The sequence below is a fragment of the Hylobates moloch genome, unplaced genomic scaffold (genome assembly GCF_009828535.3).
Source record: "Hylobates moloch isolate HMO894 unplaced genomic scaffold, HMol_V3 SCAFFOLD_14, whole genome shotgun sequence".
Classification (NCBI taxonomy): Eukaryota; Metazoa; Chordata; class Mammalia; order Primates; family Hylobatidae; genus Hylobates; species Hylobates moloch.
In genome coordinates, this window is record NW_026652289.1 from 51,973,326 (window position 1) to 51,991,578 (window position 18,253).

General features: G+C 37.1%; 1 protein-coding gene across 7 annotated transcripts in view; it reads left to right on the plus strand.

The window, feature by feature from the left end:
• Nucleotides 1-18,253, plus strand: part of SCAPER (S-phase cyclin A associated protein in the ER) — a 591,234-nt gene that overhangs the window by 195,963 nt on the left and 377,018 nt on the right. For all 7 annotated transcript variants that reach the window (XM_058428046.1, XM_032176146.2, XM_058428043.1 and 4 more), the window contains 3 exons: nt 11,462-11,543; nt 12,997-13,149; nt 14,127-14,234. In XM_058428046.1, the coding sequence (XP_058284029.1) occupies nt 11,462-11,543; nt 12,997-13,149; nt 14,127-14,234 (343 nt within the window). The remainder of the gene's footprint in view (nt 1-11,461; nt 11,544-12,996; nt 13,150-14,126; nt 14,235-18,253) is intronic.

Here is an 18,253-nt window from a genome sequence, read left to right on the forward strand (position 1 = left end):
TGCTGCACCCATGGCACATGGATACATATGTAACAAACCTGCACATTGTGCACATGTACCCTAAAACCCTAAAGTATAATAATAAAAAAAAAAAAAGTTACTATAGTGAAGTGAATTAACGTATCTATCTTCTCACATAGTTACCCATTTTATTTGTTTTAGTGGCAAGGGCAACTAAAATCTCATTTATCACAAATCCCAATACTGTACAATTTTATTACCTGTAGCCCTCCTGTTGTACGTTAGATCTCTAGACTTGTTCATCTTACATATCTGCAGTTTTGTGTCCTCTGATCTACATCTCCTCTTTTCTGCCCTCTCTCTCTTATGCATACCCCTGATAACCAATACCTTGTTTTCTATCTCTGTATAATTGAATTTTTTTTTAAGATTTCACATATAAGTGAGATCATGCAATATTTTTCTTTCTGTGTCTGGCTCATTTTACTTAGGATAATGTTCTCTGGGCTCATCCATGTTGTGGCAAATGGCAATGTCTTGTTCCTTTTAGGGCTAAATGATATGTATACTGCTGTTTCTTTATCATTGTTTCTTTGATGGACACTTAGTTTGCTTTCATATCTTGGCTGTTGTGAATAATGCCATAGGAAACATGGAAGTGCAAATATCTTTATGAGGTAGTGATTCCATTTCCTTTGGGTATATTGCCAGAAGAGGGATCAGCTGGGTCATATGGTAGTTCTATTTTAAATTTCTTTAGAAACCTCCATACTGTTTTCCAGATGGCTGTACCAAGCCACACTCTCACCAACAGTGTAAAAGAGTTCCCTTTTCTCCATACCCTCACTAACATTTGTTTTTTGACCTTTTGATAATAGTCATCTAATGGGTGCGAGTTAGTATTTCATAATGGTTTTAGTGTTCATTTCTCTGATGATTAATGATGTACACCACCTTTCCATATATCTACTGACTATTTTTATGACTTCTTTGGAGAAATGTCTATGCAGATTCTTTACCCATTTTAAAATCAGTTTGTTTTTCTATTATTGAGTTGTATGAGGTTTTTTAATATATATATTTTGCTTTTTGTTTGTTTGTTTTGTTTGTTTTTTGTTTTTTTTTCCTTTTTGAGGCAGAATCTTGTTCTCTTGTCCAGGCTGGAGTGAAGTGGCATGATTTTGGCTCACTGCAGCCTCCGCTTCCCAGATTCAAGCGATTCTTGTGCTTCAGCCACTCGAGTAGCTGGGATTATAGGTGTGTGCCATCATGCCTGGCTGATTTTCGAACTCCTGACCTCAAGTGATCTGCCCGCTTTTGCCTCCCAAAGTGCTGGGATTACAGGCATGAGCCACCGTGGCTGGCCTAGTTCTTTATATATTTTGGATGTTAACTCTTTATTAGATATATGGACTAAATATTTTTCCTCATTCCTTAGGCTGATGTTTTATTGATTTTTTTCTTTGCAATGCAGAAACTATAAACTTCCCTCTTAGAAATGCTTTTGCTGCAACTCATAGATTTTGCTATGTTGCGTTTCTATTGTTGTTTGTCCCAAGATATTTTTTAATTTCCCTTTTGATTTCTTCTTTAACTCATGACTTATTCTGGAGCATGTTATTTAATTGCTATGTATTTATGAAATTTTCAAGATTCCTTTTATTGATTTCTAGTTTTATATCATAGTGATCTGAAACAACAATAGATACAATTTGAATCTTCTTAAATTTGTTAAGACGACTTGTTTTGTGGTTTAACATTTGGCCTATCCTGGATAATGATCCATGTGGACCAGAAAAAAATGTATTGCTTTTGATGGGATGTTCTGCCTATGTATATTAGGTCCGTTTGATCAAAGTACAATTAAGTCTAGTATTTATTTTTTCTCTAGTTTATCTGTTGTTGACAGTGGGGTATTGAAGTCCCCTACTATTATTATATTGCTATCTATTTCTCCCTTCATGTCCATTAATATTTGCTTTATAGTTTTAGTGCTCCAGTGTTAGATGCATATATATTTACAATTGTTACATCCCATTGATGAGCTGACCCCTTTATCATTAAATAATGATCTCTTTATTATTTGTATATTTGCTATAGTTTTTTGTTTTGTGGTTACTATGAGCTTATACAAAACATCTTATACTGTTACACTTAACAACTGTTAAGTTGTTATCAACTGTTTAAGTTGATAATTTCTGGCACATACAAAAACTAGACTTTTACTGTCCATCCCACAAGTTATGTTTTTGATGCCACAATATTCTTCTTTTTATATTATGTATTCCTTAAAAACTTACTGTAGCTTTTGTTATTTTTGACTATTTTGACTTTTAATCTTCATAATAGAGACATGTATGGTTTACATACCACACTTACAGTTTCGAAGTATTCTGACTTGACTAAGTATTTATCTCTACCAGTGAGTCTTATACTTTACATGTATCCATGGTGGTAATTATTATAATTTTCTTTCTGCTCGAAGAAGCATTTCATGTAACACAAGTCTATTGTCAGTGAATTCCTTCAACTTTTATTTGTCTGGGGAAGACTTTATTTCTCCTTCATTTCTGAAGGATAGTTTTCCTTGGTATAGTATTCTTAGCTGGCAGATTTTTTTTTTTCCCTTTCATCATTTTGAATATGTCGTCCCATTCTCCAGGCTTGCAAGGTTTCTGCAGAAAAGTCCAATGATACTCTGATGGACATCCCCTTATATGTGACTAGACAGTTTTCTCTTGCTGTTTTTAAAATTATTTCATTGTCTTTTCACTTTTGACAGTTTGATTATAATGTACCTTGGAGAGAACCTTCTAAAGTTTATCTGAGGATCTTTGAGCTTCATTGACTTGTATGTAGATATCTCCTCCTAAGTCCCAAGATTTAGGAAGTTTTTACCAATTATTTTATTTATATAAACCTTTTCTGTTTTTTCCCCCTTTGGAATTCCTACAATGTGAATATTTGTTTGCTTAGTGGTGTCCCATAGCCTCTCTTCATTCTTTTTTCCTTTTCTTCTCTTCTGAGTCATTTCAGAAGCCTTCAAGATTCTTTCTTCTGCTTGATCTAGCCTGCTGTTGAACCCTCTGTGGTATTTTTTATTTCATTGAATTCTTCAGCTCTAAGATTTTTATCGAGATTTTTAAAATCATATCTCTTATTGAATTTCTCATTCAGATCATGATTTATTTTTCTAATTTCATTGAATGGTCTGTTTTTATTCTCTTATGTTTCACTGAGTTTCCTTAGTTCATTATTTTGAATTCCTTTTTAGACAATTTGTAGATTTCTGTTTCTTTGGGGTTAGTTACCGGAGAGTTATTGTGTTCCTTTTAGTGGTTTCATATTTCCTTGCTTTTTCATGTTTCTTGTGACCCTGCCATGATGTTTGTACATCTGATAGTGCAGTCATATCTTTCCAACTTTACAGAGTGGGAAGGGGAAGACTTTCACCTGAAGATGGGCCTGAGGGTACTGCTTGGGTGTAGGACACAGTGGCTCTGCTTCTGTGTGGGTGCAGTGGTGTAGTTGTCATGCAGCTTCTTAGTTGTGATCAATGTCAGTGAAGACTGTGAGTGCCTCAGTGGTCTGGGCGATAGGAGTCTGTGTCAGTGATGGTGGCTGCTGAGGTTATTGGGGCAAAGGTTGTAGGGGTTTTCCTGTTCTTGTCTTCCCCAAAGTAGGGAATCTTCATTGAGGGGGATCTCTTTTGGTATCAGGTCTGACATTGCTCACAGGCAGCCGCAGCAGCACTGGGTTATAGGGCACGGGCCCAGAGCAGCTGTGGAGCCAAGTTCCTGGGCTTAGGGTCTTGTGAAACTACTGTAGCACCTGGGACTTCAGGCACAGGTTCACTTTCCAAGGCATGAGTGGATTCAGTTCTCCCACTACACAGGGTTTGTTTCTGTGGGTCATACCCCAGCAGCTTGGGCCCAGGGGACTGGGATGTAGCCATGCTTCTGACCTTGGGGGGCAGGATGAGGCACTGGCATGATTCTGGGGAAGAAGGGGTCTCTGGAGACTCAGTCCCTGGTGAGCAGTGAACAGTTGCCATTTGGGATCCAGAACCAACTGGGTAACATGGTAGCTCAGGCTGTGGGTGATGAGGAGCATGCGGTGGTCACTTGGGACCCTGACTTGGTACAATAGCCCAGGCTCTTTGAGGCTGGGTCCAGTGGCAACAAGGACCCAGGAATGGCAAGATACATCTGTATCTTGGGCCGTGTGAGGTAGGGAACAATGCAGCAATAACCACCCCTTGGAGAGGTAGGGTGCCTCAGCAGATTGAAATGTAGGGGGACTAGTCCAGTTCTAGGTAGATGGGGCACTGTGTCTCTTTGGCCTAGAACACAGGGTTTCACAGCTCAGCCGAGGTTCTGAATCCCTGGAAGCCGAGTTGCCATATCTTGTCAGCCCCAGAAGGCATAGCTACTTGGGTCAGTAGAGCCTTTGGATCCCTGGGTGGGGGTGGGGTGGGGGTACTGCATCAGCTATGGTGCTGGGGGTGCAATTACTTTGGTGTGCCAGAGGCTCAGAGCTCCTGGAAATGTGAGGTGCTGTCTCACCAGTGGTATTGGCGGGGGTGTATGTGGTCTGGGGGAGATATCAACTGTTTCTGTGTGCCAGAGGCCTGAGGTCTTCAATAAGTGGAATGCCACTTCAGTTCAATTTTAAGGGGAGGGTACACTAGCAACTGGAATTCAACACCTCTGCAGTAGCTTGGCCCTTTGTGGTAGGGTATAGCAGTAGTTCAGCTGGGGGATGTCATGCTGCTGGGTGGATGTTGAGTTTTTCAAGTGCTTTTTATGTTTTTTTTTTTAATATGGAAATAATTCTATAAAATTTCTCCTTTAATGTGTTAATGTGGTAATTAGTTGATTGATTTTTCTAATGTTAAATCAGACTTGCGTTTCTGGGATAAGCTCAACTTCGATTTGATGTATTTTCCTAATTTACTGATATAAATTATTGTTGGATATGGTTAACTAATTTTCAAGGTTTTTAACCTGGGGAGTAAACCATATATTTTTAAAAACAGTAAACATTTTTTATGAATTATAACAAACAAAAATACACAAATTTAAGTGTACATCTTGATGAATTGTCATCTCACCCATGTAACTACCTGGCCAAGAAAGCAAACACCATCAGCTCCCCAAAAGCCCCCTTTGTGTCCCTCCAAATCACTACTATGACTACTACCACGACTACAATGGTGATCACATTTTTTACACTGTAGTCTAGTATATGCCTAGGAATGGAATTGCTGGGGCCCAGGGCATGCAACTATTCAACTTAAGTAGATAACCACCAAATTGTTTAGTAATGTAATGGTTTCTGTATTCAGATGCTCCACACACTCGCTTGAAATGGAAATTGACAGTTAAATTTTTTTTCACAACTTTATTGTGGTATAACTGACCACTTATTAAAGTGTACAATTTGATGAGTTTTCACATATGTAACCATTGCGAAACTATCTGCACAATCAAGATAATATATCTATCACCACCCCACCCAAATTTTTCATGCTGCTTGGTAATCCATTTCTCTTTTCTCTATCCTCAGCCCAACACAGCCACTGATTTACTTTCTGTCTTGTCTGTCATCTTTTACTCTGCTCTATTTTTTTGAGATTCCTCCATGTTGTGTGTATCTGTGGCTTGCTCTTTAAAAAAAAAAATTGCTGAGTAGTATTTGTGTGTATGTCATGCAAATTACAGTCCTTTTACCTCTTTGAGACATTTGGATTATCTCCAGTTTTTTTGGCTGTTACAGATAAAGCTGATATGGATGTTTGCATATGAGACTTTTTGTGGCCATTCACTTTTGCTTCTCTTGAGTAACTAGGAGAGGAATGGCTGGGTTGTAGAGTAGATGTATATCAAACTTTTTAGGAAACTTAAAACTATTTTTTCAAAGTGTTTGTTCATTTTACATAGCCATCAGCAGCAAATGAGAGTTTCAGTTCCGTCACAACCCTTGACACCATTTGGTGGATCAGTTTTTTAAATATACAAGTTCTTTCTTGTTGGTGTGTGGTCATATTTCATTATTTTAATTTTCATTTCTCTAATGACTGGTGCTGTTGAACATGTTGTCAGTGTGCTTATTAGCTGTTCATATATCTTCTGTGGTGAAATGTCAAAGCTTGTGCTCATTTTTCATTTGGGTCATTTTGTTATTATTGAGTTGTAAGAATTCTTTATATGTTCTGGATATACATTCTTTGTGAAGTGTATGACTTATAATCTGTGGCTTATCTTTTCAGATTTTAAAGTGTCTTTGAAGAATGTGAGTTTTTAATTTTGATGATGTCCAGTATATCAAAATTTCATTTTATATACAGTGGTTTTCATATCTAAGAAATTGTTGCCTAACACAAAAAGAAACCACAAAAAGTTTCTTCTGTGTTTACTTCAAGAAATGTTTCAGTCTGAGCACTTAGCATTTAGTTCTGTAATTCTTTTTAACTTTTGTAAATTTATTTGTTTGCATATAGATATCCAGTTATAGCACTGTTTATTGAAAATGTTATCCTTTCCCCACTGAAGTGCCTTACCATCTGTTAAAGATCAATTGATCATTGATGCAGTGGTATATTCTAGACTCCATTCTGTTTTATTGATATCTATATGTCTGTTCTTGTGACAGTACTACAGTTTTAATTACTGTAGTTTTATAGCATATTTTGAAATTAGTATAAATTCTCCAACTTCTTTGTTCTTTTTCAAAGTTGCCTTTCCATATAAATTTTAGGTTCAGCTTATCAGTTTCTGCAGGATTCTGATAGGAAGTGCATTGAATCTATAGGTCAGTTTAGGGAGATTGACATCTTTACAATATTGTATATTACAATCCCTGAATATGATGTTTCTGTTTAAATCTCCTTTAATTTCTGACAACAAGGTTTTGTAGTTTTTTGCATATAGGTCTTGCAATTCTTTTAAAAATTTATTTCTAAGTACTCTTTAAAGCTGCTGTAAATGGAATTGTTTTCTTTGGTTCATTTTTGGATTTTTCTTGCTAGTATGTAGAAATACAGTAGATTTTAATTTATTTCATTCTACAACTGTGTTTTTTTATGGCCTTGTTAAACTTGCTTACAGAGTTCCTCAACTTATGGTGGAGTTAAGTCCTTATAAACTCATCATAAAGTCAAAAAGCTGTAAGTTGAACGATTATTAGTTGGGGACTGTCTGTATTAGTTTGGGTAGGTTTTTTTTTATTATTTTGGTTCTTTAGTACTTTTTATACATAAAGGCTTATGGCATCTGCGAATAAAGTTTGTTTTACTTCTTTATTTCTAATGTTGTAGATGCCTTTAATTTCTTTGTTTTCTTTTTGCCCTCTTGCACGGGTTTTCTCCTTCTGTGTAATGTTCAATGAAGTTGTGATGTTGGGTGTCCTTGTTTTGTTCTCAATCTTGGTGGGAAAGCGTTCGGTCTTTCACCACTATGTATGACATTTGCTGTAGATTTTTGATAAAGTCTCTTTATAGATTGAGGAAGTTTCTTTCTATTTCTAGTTTGTTGAGAGCCTTTAACATGAATGGATTTTGAATTTGGTGAAATCCTTCTTTTTGTGGGTCCATTAAGATGACTGTGGGTTTTACTCTTTATTAATATGGTATGTTACATTAACTTTTGGATATTAAGATAACCTTGCATTCCTGGGTTAATTCCCGCTTTGTCATGATATATAATAGTTTTTATTTGTTGATGGCTTCTTGCCAAGGGCATGTTCATGAAAGGTATTTATCTGTAGTTTTCTTGTGATGTTTTTGTCTGGCTTTTGTGTTATGGCAATTCTGGCCTTATAGAATGTTTCCTGCTCTATTTGAGAAATCATTTGCATAAGATTGGTATTATTTCTTTCTAAATGTTTGGGGGGATTTACCAGTAAAGCCATCAGGGCTTGGGTTTTTCTTTGTGGGAAGATTTTAAATTACCAGTTAAGTTTTTTCCCCCTTGTTTTTGGTCTATTGAGATTTTTCTGTATCTTTTGGAGTCAGCTTTGATAATTAATGTCTTCCTAGGAATTTGTCTTTTTCATCTTCAGTGATCTAACTTATTATAAAGTTCTTGGCAGGGTGCAGTGGCTCATGTCTGTAGTCTCAGCACTTTGGGAGGCCAAGGCGGGTGGATCATGAGGTCAAGAGATGGAGACCATCCTGGCCAACATGGTGAAACCCCATCTCTACTAAAAATGCAAAAATTAGCTGGGCGTGCATGGTGGCATGTGCCTGTAGTCCCAGCTACTTGGGAGGCTGAGGCAGGAGAGTTGCTTGAACCCAGGAGGCAGAGGTTGCAGTGAGTCAAGATTGCGCCACTGCATTCCAGCCTGGCAGTAGAGCGAGACTCCATCTCATAAATAAATAAATAAAATAAACTTGTTTGTAATTGTTTTATAAGTATTTTGAGCATGATTTATAGTGATGTCTCTCCTTCATTCTTTTTTCTTTTCTGTTGCCCAGGCTGGAGTGCAGTGGTGTGCTCTCAGCTCCCCATAATCTCCGCCTCCCAGGTTCAAGTGATTCTCTGCCTCAGCCTGCCAAGTAGCTGGGATGATAGGCATGTGCCACCACTCTGGGCTGATTTTTGTATTTTTAGTAGAGACAGGATTTCACCATGTTGGCCAGGCTGGTCTTGAACTCCTGACCTCAAGTGATCTGCCTGACTTGGCCTCCCAAAGTGCTGGGTTTACAGGTGTGAGCCATCGTGCCCAGCCTCCTCTTTCATTCTTAATTTTGGTAATTTTTGTCACTTTTCTTTCCTGTTAGTCTAGCTAATGGTTTATGTATTTTGTCGCTCTTTGCAAAGAACTAACTTTTGGTTTCATTGCATTTCTATGTTGTGTTTCTGGTTTTTGCTTCATTGACTTCCACTTTGATGTTTATCATTTATTTCCTTCTGCTTACTTTGGGTTTGATTAGCTTTGCCGTCTTTTCTTCATGAGGTTGAAACTTAGTTGATTGATTTTAAAATATTTTTACATTTATGTATGTATTTAATCTTTTTTCTTTTTTGTTTTTTTCTTTTTTTTCCTGCCCCACCCTCCCTGCATTTCTAATATAAACATTTAAAGGTATACTTTTTTTCTTAGCATATCTTCAAGCACCTCTCATCAATTTTGATATACTGTATTTTTATTTCCATTCAAGATACATTTGGCTCTTTCTATCCAGAGGTTCTGCATCTGCAGATTCAGTCAACCATGGGTCAAAAATATTCAGGAAGACAACCCCAAAACAATGATAAGAATAATACAAATACCAAATACAGTATAACAACTACTTATATAACACTCATATTAGGTATTATAAGTAATCTAGGGATGATTTAAAATATATGGGAGAGTGTTCATAGCTTATGTGCAAATACTACGCCATTTTTTTATAAGGGATTTGAACATCCTCAGATTTTGGTATGGTAGGGGATGTCCTAGAACCAATCCCCCTTGGCTACTGAGGGACAACTATATTTTGTAATAGTTCTTATTTGATTCATGGGCTATTTAGAAGCATGTTACTTAGTTTCCAAATATTTGGGGATATCACAGATTTCTTCCTGTTGTTGATCTATAATGCAATCGTTTGTGGTTGAAGAATATACTTTGTATGATTTCATTGCTTTTACATTTATTGAGCTATACTTTATGACGTGGACATTACTAGTGAATGTTCTTTGTGCTCTTGGAAAGTATGTGCATTCTGCTGTTGTTGGATGGAGTGTTCTCTAAATGTCAGTTAGGTAAAGGTAATTGATATTGTCTGGTCTTCTGTATACTGCTGATTTTCTCTGTAGTTCTGTAAATTCTTGAGAAAGAATTATCAAAATCTCCAAATATAAGTTGAACTGTGTATTTCTTGTTTTAGTTTTGACATTTTGGCTTCATGTATTTTGATGTACTGCTAGTTGCATGTAATTTATAATTGTTCTGCCTTACTGAGGTATTTATAAAATATTCCTCTTTAACTTTTAAAAAATATTTGTTGTATTAATGTCAAATTGTCTCTGTGATAAATATAGGCATATCTACTATTTACATGGTATGTCTTCTTATACTTTCATCCTTTTTGTGTTTTTGTATCTCAGATCTGTCTCTTGTAGGCTGTATATAGTTGGGTTTTGCTTTTCTATCTGGTTTGCTAATTTCTGCCTTTTGACTGGAATGTTTAGTCAATTCTCATTTGATGTAATTATTGGTATGACTGAATTTATGTCTGCCATTTTGATATTTTCTATGTCTCAAGTCTTTTTTGTTCTTCTTTACCTTTTGTTTTTATTAAATTACCACTTTTTGTTGTATTATTTTCCTTGTTTTTTAAAAAAATTATATTATTTAGTTACTTTAATAGTTGCTTTTTGGATTATAGTATTCATCTTGACTTATTGTATTCTACTTCAGGATAAAACTAAATTAATTTTGTTAAAATAGAACAACTTTGTACCAAAGTTCTATGTCCTCTTCCCCTTGTGTTACCGTTTTCAGATATCTTACATATATATGTCATAAATGAAACAATAGTCTTATAATTATTTCTTGATACAGTTCTATATTTTTAAGAGAACTAGGCTAATAAAAGAGAAAATATATTTATACATTTCTTTGTGTGTGTGTGTGTATCAACAGTTTGTTTCTTTTAATTTATTTATTTATCTTAATTTATCGTACTTTAAATTCTGGGATACATGAGGGTAGTGGTATGTAAAGCTGGCTACGCATGTTGTATGAGTCAAAAAGTGGAAGGATGCTACTTGTCTCACCATTTCGGTATGTAGATTTTCACTTAAACTTCCTGTTTTCAGTATTTTATCTCACCTCCAATTTGCCTTCTGTCCTGAATGCAGATCTTTTTGTTCAGTCCCTCTAGGGAGTAATCTCTTCACCTTCTGCCGGCATGGGGAGATTTGGAGATCTGCTGTATTTTGAGGCCTTCCCAATCTGCTTATTTTTATCCTCAACCTTTATCCCTTCCTTCATAAGTGAATAGTTTCTTCAATTTCTGAGCTTCTGTGGAATTTTGCTAGTAGAATCACCTTGCTTATTAGTTTCCCTCTGAAAGCTTAGATTTCAGCTTTCTCAGGATTGCTTCTCAGCTTTTGAAATATTGATGTCCATTTTTTGTGATTATTTCCTCTTCTACTTTGTCTTTGTGAGTTTATGCCTTTTCTATTCCTTTTTATGGTTTAATTGAGTTTTTGGAAAATAGAGATAAATATAGTTTTCAACATGCCATATTTAAATGACAGTCTTTGAGCTAATATTTAAACCCATGCCTGGGTCCAGAAACCCATTTCATAACTGATAATCTCTATTGTTTCCCAAACATTTAATTAGCAATATACCTGAGACTTAGTAGGCACTCTAAGAAGAATATTTTTAAAAAATAGCCCTTTAGACTATATAAGCCTATGTGTCCTAATTGTATTTTTGAGTTCCATGAGATTTGTTACTTTAAGCAGTTGAGTTCATAATTTTTACTGTCTTCTTACAGAGACAGGGAAGAACGATTGGCAGCACTCACAGCTGCTCAACAAGAAGCTATGGAAGAGTTACAGAAAAAAATTCAGCTCAAGGTAAGGATAGTATGTATTTTTAATTTGAAATTTTAGAGCTTACAGTGGAGCATGAGATCAAAATTTTATAGAACAAAAATTGAATTAATTTGTATTCTTAATCTTTGCACAACAAAGATTATATGATTTTACTATGATCATTTCTAACTCAGTATCTGGAAACTTAAGTTTACTTTGATATGGTAGAGCCATTGAGGAAAAAAAATCTAAGGAAGTTTAACATTTCCTGTTTTTACTAAGCAATTTACTAATGACTTGAAGGCATTACAGGTAGGCTTCTTATATTCATAGGTTTTAATCACTGAAAAGTAAATTAAAAGATGTTTCTTATAATTTGGTTCACTTGATTTCAGTGCTTATGAATTGCATAATTATAGCTTGGGAGATTATGATAAACTGATACTTTCTAGAAAATTTTTAGCATTACTACAACCGTAGGCAGTCTCTAACAGTATGAATGTTTCATATTATATCACAGTTATTTACATGCTGGCTCCTCACAGTGACAGTAAAACCCTTAAGGTAGAAGACTGTATTTTACTATTTGTATAGTCCTAGAAATGTATCATTCATTTAAATTTATTGTAGCAGGTATTTATTGAGCCTTGTGCTAGGCAGGGGAATGCAGAGATAAGGCATGGTTCTTATTTTTAAGAAACTCTTCATTTACTTTAAATTCAGATGCTAAGTACATAACCTCCACATAGAGAGAGGCATACATGAAATGCTGTGGAAGCACCGAAGAGGACACTTAGTCTAACATGAGGAGTGTCAGAGGTCAGGGAAGTGATTTTAAAGAACACTTCCTGAGCTGGATCTTGAAAGGAGGATGAGTAAAATGGATAGGTAGGTGGGATGCCATTCTAGCCATATCAAATAGATGAGTATAAGGACAAAGGTCTGAAATAGTGCTTTTTCCCCCAGGATTGTCACTGGAGGTATAAAAATGAAGTAGGTTATAGGTTTGGTCATGATGGGCCTTGCCTGCTGTATGGATAAGCATGTGCTTTACCTGTAGGTTAACATTTCCCATGGTAGGTTCCAGGAAGTGGTTCTCAAAAATATGTTATTGGCAAATAATTTGGAAGTTGATGCCTACTAAAAGCTAGGTGCATTGAGTCATAGATCACAGTGACATACTGGAGGCTCTGTAAAGTTCTACATTAAAAACCTGTTTAGCTTTAGCTTACTGTTTTCCAAATGTATTTGACCATGGAACCTGTTCTGTAAAACACTTGTTAATATCTCCTGGAGCACACTTTAGTAAACATTAGTGTTCATGTGGGTGATATTAAAGGGCTTTGTGTAAAGCTTTGTCTTCAGTGTGTGTAGATTGTCATAGAAACGACATTCTCCTATTATTTTTGAAGTTTTAATGGAAATATTATTTTTCCGAGTTCTCACCATAATTTGAATAATTTTTGGAATTCTTGCACTTTGACTTCATCTACAGCATGATGAAAGTATTCGGAGGCACATGGAACAGATTGAACAAAGAAAAGAAAAAGCTGCTGAGCTAAGCAGTGGGCGACATGCAAATACTGATTATGCCCCCAAACTGACCCCTTATGAAAGAAAGAAGCAGTGTACTCTCTGCAATGTCCTGGTAGGTTGTTATATCAATATTGTAATGATATAGTTTACTACTAAAGTTTATGAAACCATGGAAATATATTCTTCCAGTCTTTGAAAACTCATGCTAAAGCAGGCGAGATGTGGCAGCTCACGCCTGTAATTTCAGCACTTTAGGAGACTGAGGTGGGCGGATCACTTCAGGCCAAGAGTTCGAAACCAGCCTTTCCAACATGGTGAAACCCTGTCTCTACTAAAAATACAAAAAATTAGCTGGGCATGGTGGCGCATGTCTGTAATCCCAGGTACTCGGAGGCTGAGGCGTGAGAATCCTTTGAACCCAGGAGGCAGAGGTTGCAGTGAGCCAAGATCATGCCACTGCACTCCATCCTGGGTGACAAAGCAGTTTCAAAAAATAAAACTCATGCTAAGGCATCTGCTGAGTGACCTGGATTTCTTTCATGATTCTGAATGAAAAGTGGTACAGATAACATCAGCATTTTGGAATAGCAGTAAAAGTGCTAAAGAATATCGTTACTATTAAAATGGATGATTACCTGCTTAATGTGATAGCCCAAGTCAATATTTTTGGGGTATTAGATCTAAAAAAAAGAAAGCAACATTTTCACTGCTGAGACTTGAACCTTCAAACTTAGAGGAAATAATTTCCTCTTAGGCTGGCTATAACATGTCTTTTTTTTTTTTTTTTTTTTTTTGAGATGGAGTATCGCTTTGTCACCCAGGCTGGAGTGCAGTGGTGCGATCTCAGCTCACTGCAGCCTCCGCCTCCCAGGTTCCAGCGATTTTCCTGCCTCAGCCTCCTGAGTCTTTTTTTTTTAACCATTTGTCTTCTAGGGGATTCTCAGAATTATGTTCTGAGGAAACTTTTTAAGACTAATATGTAAATACTGGGTGGATCTCAACTCACATATCATATACTGGACTGAAGTGTAGTGTTTAAAATTCACATAATGTTATATTGATTACATTGCTTTGATTTTATGCTTTCAGATCTCTTCAGAGGTATATCTTTTTAGCCATGTTAAAGGGAGAAAACACCAGCAAGCCGTGAGAGAGAATACCAGCATCCAGGGGCGTGAACTTTCAGATGAAGAAGTGGTAAACTTTATTTTTGTTCATTTACAATTGTTTATTGAGTACCCAATATGTGCTGTTTTATTATAAAGAATTCCATGTTTGTATTTATTTCTATGATTATTTAAAACTATATTTAGCACTTAATAGCTACTATAATATAGTGTACAATTGTGTCATTATTTTAGTGTATATATTAATTTAACAAGAAAGATAGAAAAAAGAATTTAATGCTGTTATTTACATAATTTCAGTATAAGGAAAGGTTATGGTATATTGATATTTTAATAATGCAGGAAAATAATCACTCGATGACATGCCACGTTCTTGGAAAACAGTTAACCACATAAATTTCACTTAAGAGGATAATTTTGGATTAGTATACCATTTAGAAGCTTTTGGAAATTCATTATTTCTTCACACAAAATTATTGTCAACATGCAATTTAGATTTGTATAAATATGTATATGAATATTTTTCATGTAACTCTTTTTGAAACGTGGATGACATAGCTAATCTATGAATTTGTTGTCCTATTTATTATAGTAAATTTTTAAAACTACTCAAGAATAAGAAATTCATATTTGTTAAGCAAGTCAAGCTGTCCAGGAAAAGTTATTGTGGGTTCTTTGAGGGCAGGTACCTTTATGTAGGTGCATGTGTATATTGAACTTTTTTTTTTAGGTATGGCATTCATTAGTCAAGAGCACAAATCTCAAGTATATAGCTGATGAATTTTTACATATGTATAAACTGATACAAAACCACCCAGATCATAATATAGACCATTTGTTGTACCCTTTGGGCTCCTCTTATGCCCCCTCCTACTTATGTCCCCAAAAGTTAACTACTATGAATTTTTGCATCATTATTTAGTGTTGCCTGTTCTTAAATTTCATATAAATGGTATCATACAGTATGTATTCTTTTGTGCCTGACTTCATACATTCATGCTTAAGCCTGTGAAATTGATTCCTATTGTTTATGTGAAGCTGTAGTTATTTTTCTTAGCTTTATGTCAGTGTCCTCCTACGTAGCATCAGGAACATGTCTGTAGTTGAATAGTATTTGGTTTACTGACTTGTTAAAAGATGGGGAAACAGGAAGAGCCAAGATGGCTGACTAGATGCAGCCAGGAAGAGCATCTCCCACTGAGAGAACAGACCATCAAGAAGGCTGGCACACTCTGAGCAGATCTTCCTAAGGAAGGCATTGAGAGTAGAGGGAGGGAAGGCACACCCTGGGCTGAAGCTGCGGGAGAAAGCAGGGAACGCTGCCTGGCTTTGTAGAGAACCAGGACTCTCTCCTGAGGAAGAGGTGGCTAACTAAGCGAGGAGTGGCCCACTGTCACCACGGACCTCTGGAATCCTAGCTGCAGGAGACCCCATGACCTCCATGAACATTTGAACTGTCAGGGAGAATTGCTTGGAGAGGTGGCAGGGACTGGAGTCCAGCTTGTGAAGAGCCCAGAGGGTTTGACACAGAAAGAGTTGCTGTGGAGAGCAGCCAGAGATGCTCAACCGCCAAGTCTCACTGTGTTCCTCTAGGTGGCTTTGGCCATTATTGTCTGTCAGACCTGCACACAGCAGGGCTGTCTTGACAGTGGGACAGGGCTGGTGTAATCCGAGCACCCTGGCCTGATGGCATCTCCCAGGGTCCTTGCCTGGCCATGCCTTCTTGCAGTGCAGACTTGGATGCCCAAACGAGGTGCTTCCAGGTGGCTGCCACCATAGCTCCTACCCCAGGAAACCCTGCCTGACCATCGGAGAGCTTCTGCACCTGCTGGCACGCAACTACCCACAGCCTCTCCCCACCACTTTCTGGCAGCTGCATGGACTTTGCCACCATACTGCTAGTGGCGCCAGTGCAGGTATGGACTCTGTTGCCACTGCCCTGCCATCATCAGTGTGCGAACACATGTTCACACTGCCAGCTGCAACTGCATGCATGCGGAACCTGTGACTGCTAGCCTGTGCACTTGGACCTGATACCACCGTGCTGATGAAGTGATTTTGCCAGCGCCCGCCATTGAAGTGTTGTTGCCAGCGGACCAGGAACACCTTAGCCACTCCAGCGCAGCAAGTGCTTAACCTTGAGGTGCCTAAGAGCAAAGCCATGGGCCTGGTCTCAGTTCCCCAGGGCATGCAGTCCAGAAATCATCCAGAAACAAAGCCAGTTCATTGAACGTGCAGTGTATACTGCAGTCAAACCCTCAAGGGCATCAAAGAGTATAAAAACAAAAAGCCTCATCCAAAGGACAGCAATTTCAAAGATGAAAGGAACATCCTTTCATGTTAAAAACCCTCAACAAACTAGGAATTGAAGGAACATAGCTCAAAATAAGAAGAGCCATCTATGACAAACCCACAGCCAACATCATACTGGAGGGGCAAAAGCTAGAAGCATTCCCCTTGAGATCTGGAATGAGACAAGGATTCCCACTCTGAGCACTCCTATTCAACATAGTACTGGAAGGCCTAGCCAGAGCAATCAGGCAAGAGAAAGAATCAGAGGCATCCAAATAGCACGAAAAAAGTGAAACCATCTCCCTTTGCAGATTATATAATTCTATACCTGGAAAACCTCAAAGGGTCTGCTCCAGAGCTCCTAGATCTGATAAACAACTTCAGTGAAGTTTCAGGACACAAAATAATGTACAAAAATCAGTAGTGTTTCTACACAGCAACAACATCAAAGCTGAGAGCCAAATCAAGAACTCAGTCTCATTCAAAATAGCTACAAAAAGAATAAAAAATCTGGGAGTCTAGCTAAACAGGGAGGTGAAAGATCTCTATGGATGAGAATTACACAACACTACTCAAAGATATCAGAGAGAACACAAACAAATGCAAAAGTGTTCCACGCTCATGGATAGGAAGAGTCAGTGTTGTTAACATGGGCATATGGCCCAAAGCAATTTGCAGATTCAATGCTATTCCTATCAAACAACTAATGACATTCTTCACAGAATTAGAAAAAAACTATTCTAAAATTCATATGGAACCAAAAAAGATAGCCCAGTATGAGCTCACTTTTTTTGTGATTTTTTTTAACTTGGAAGAATTTTGCTCAAGTTTTAACCACTTTGATGGCTCTAAACTCCAAATTCTGTCTCCTCAGCTCACTAAGACTGCTACTGTCTGCTTGCACTGTTCTCCCATGCCAAAAATTGGCATAAACCTTGAAGGAAGTATCCAGAATAATGTACAGCTAATTTTATGTGCTTGCATTTTTTTAGGCATCGTAGTCTTTCAGGTCCTGTCTATGTTGGCTTTTGTTCCCTTCAAATAGTCGACTTGTGTATTTTGTACAACTTTTGGCATTGGATTAGTCCAGTACAAGCCAGTTCACGGTAGCTAGAATTAAAAGTCTCCAGTGTTCGAGCCCTGCATATTCATGTTTGATACAATGCTTGACATATAGTTAAGGTTATTTATAAATGTCCATTGAGTTGAATCGAAATGAAAAGTTTATACAGAGTGGCTTGAAGGTATCATTGGAGTAGAACTCTCAATTTCACCTTTGTAAATTCTAAGTACTTTTAATACAAATGAAATGGAACATGGAACTAATAATCTACTTTACCTCAAATAATTTTCTGCCTTTTACTCAAATCCTGTGAGTATTTTAAGAGAGAATAGTATGGATTTTTTTATTACTTAAATCTTTCATGATTACCCCCATTTTCTACTTGAGTTTTCTGTTTAGAACTATAGTCATGTTTTGTGTACTCTACTTTTGAAAAAAATCCTTAATTGCCTCAATTACTTGTAATAATTCCCATTGTAAAGGATATTCTTTCCTTTATAAAAATTATTTGTGGCCAGGCGCGGTGGCTCACGCCCGTAATCCCAGCATCTTGGGAGGCCGAGGTGGGTGGATCACCTGAGGTCGGGAGTTAGAGACCAACCTGGCCGACATGGTGAAACCCTGTCCCTACTAAATATACAAAAATTAGCTGGGCATGGTGATGTGCGCCTGTAATCCTAGCTACTTCAGAGGCTGAGGCAGGAGAATTGCTTGAACACAGAAGCCAGAGGTTG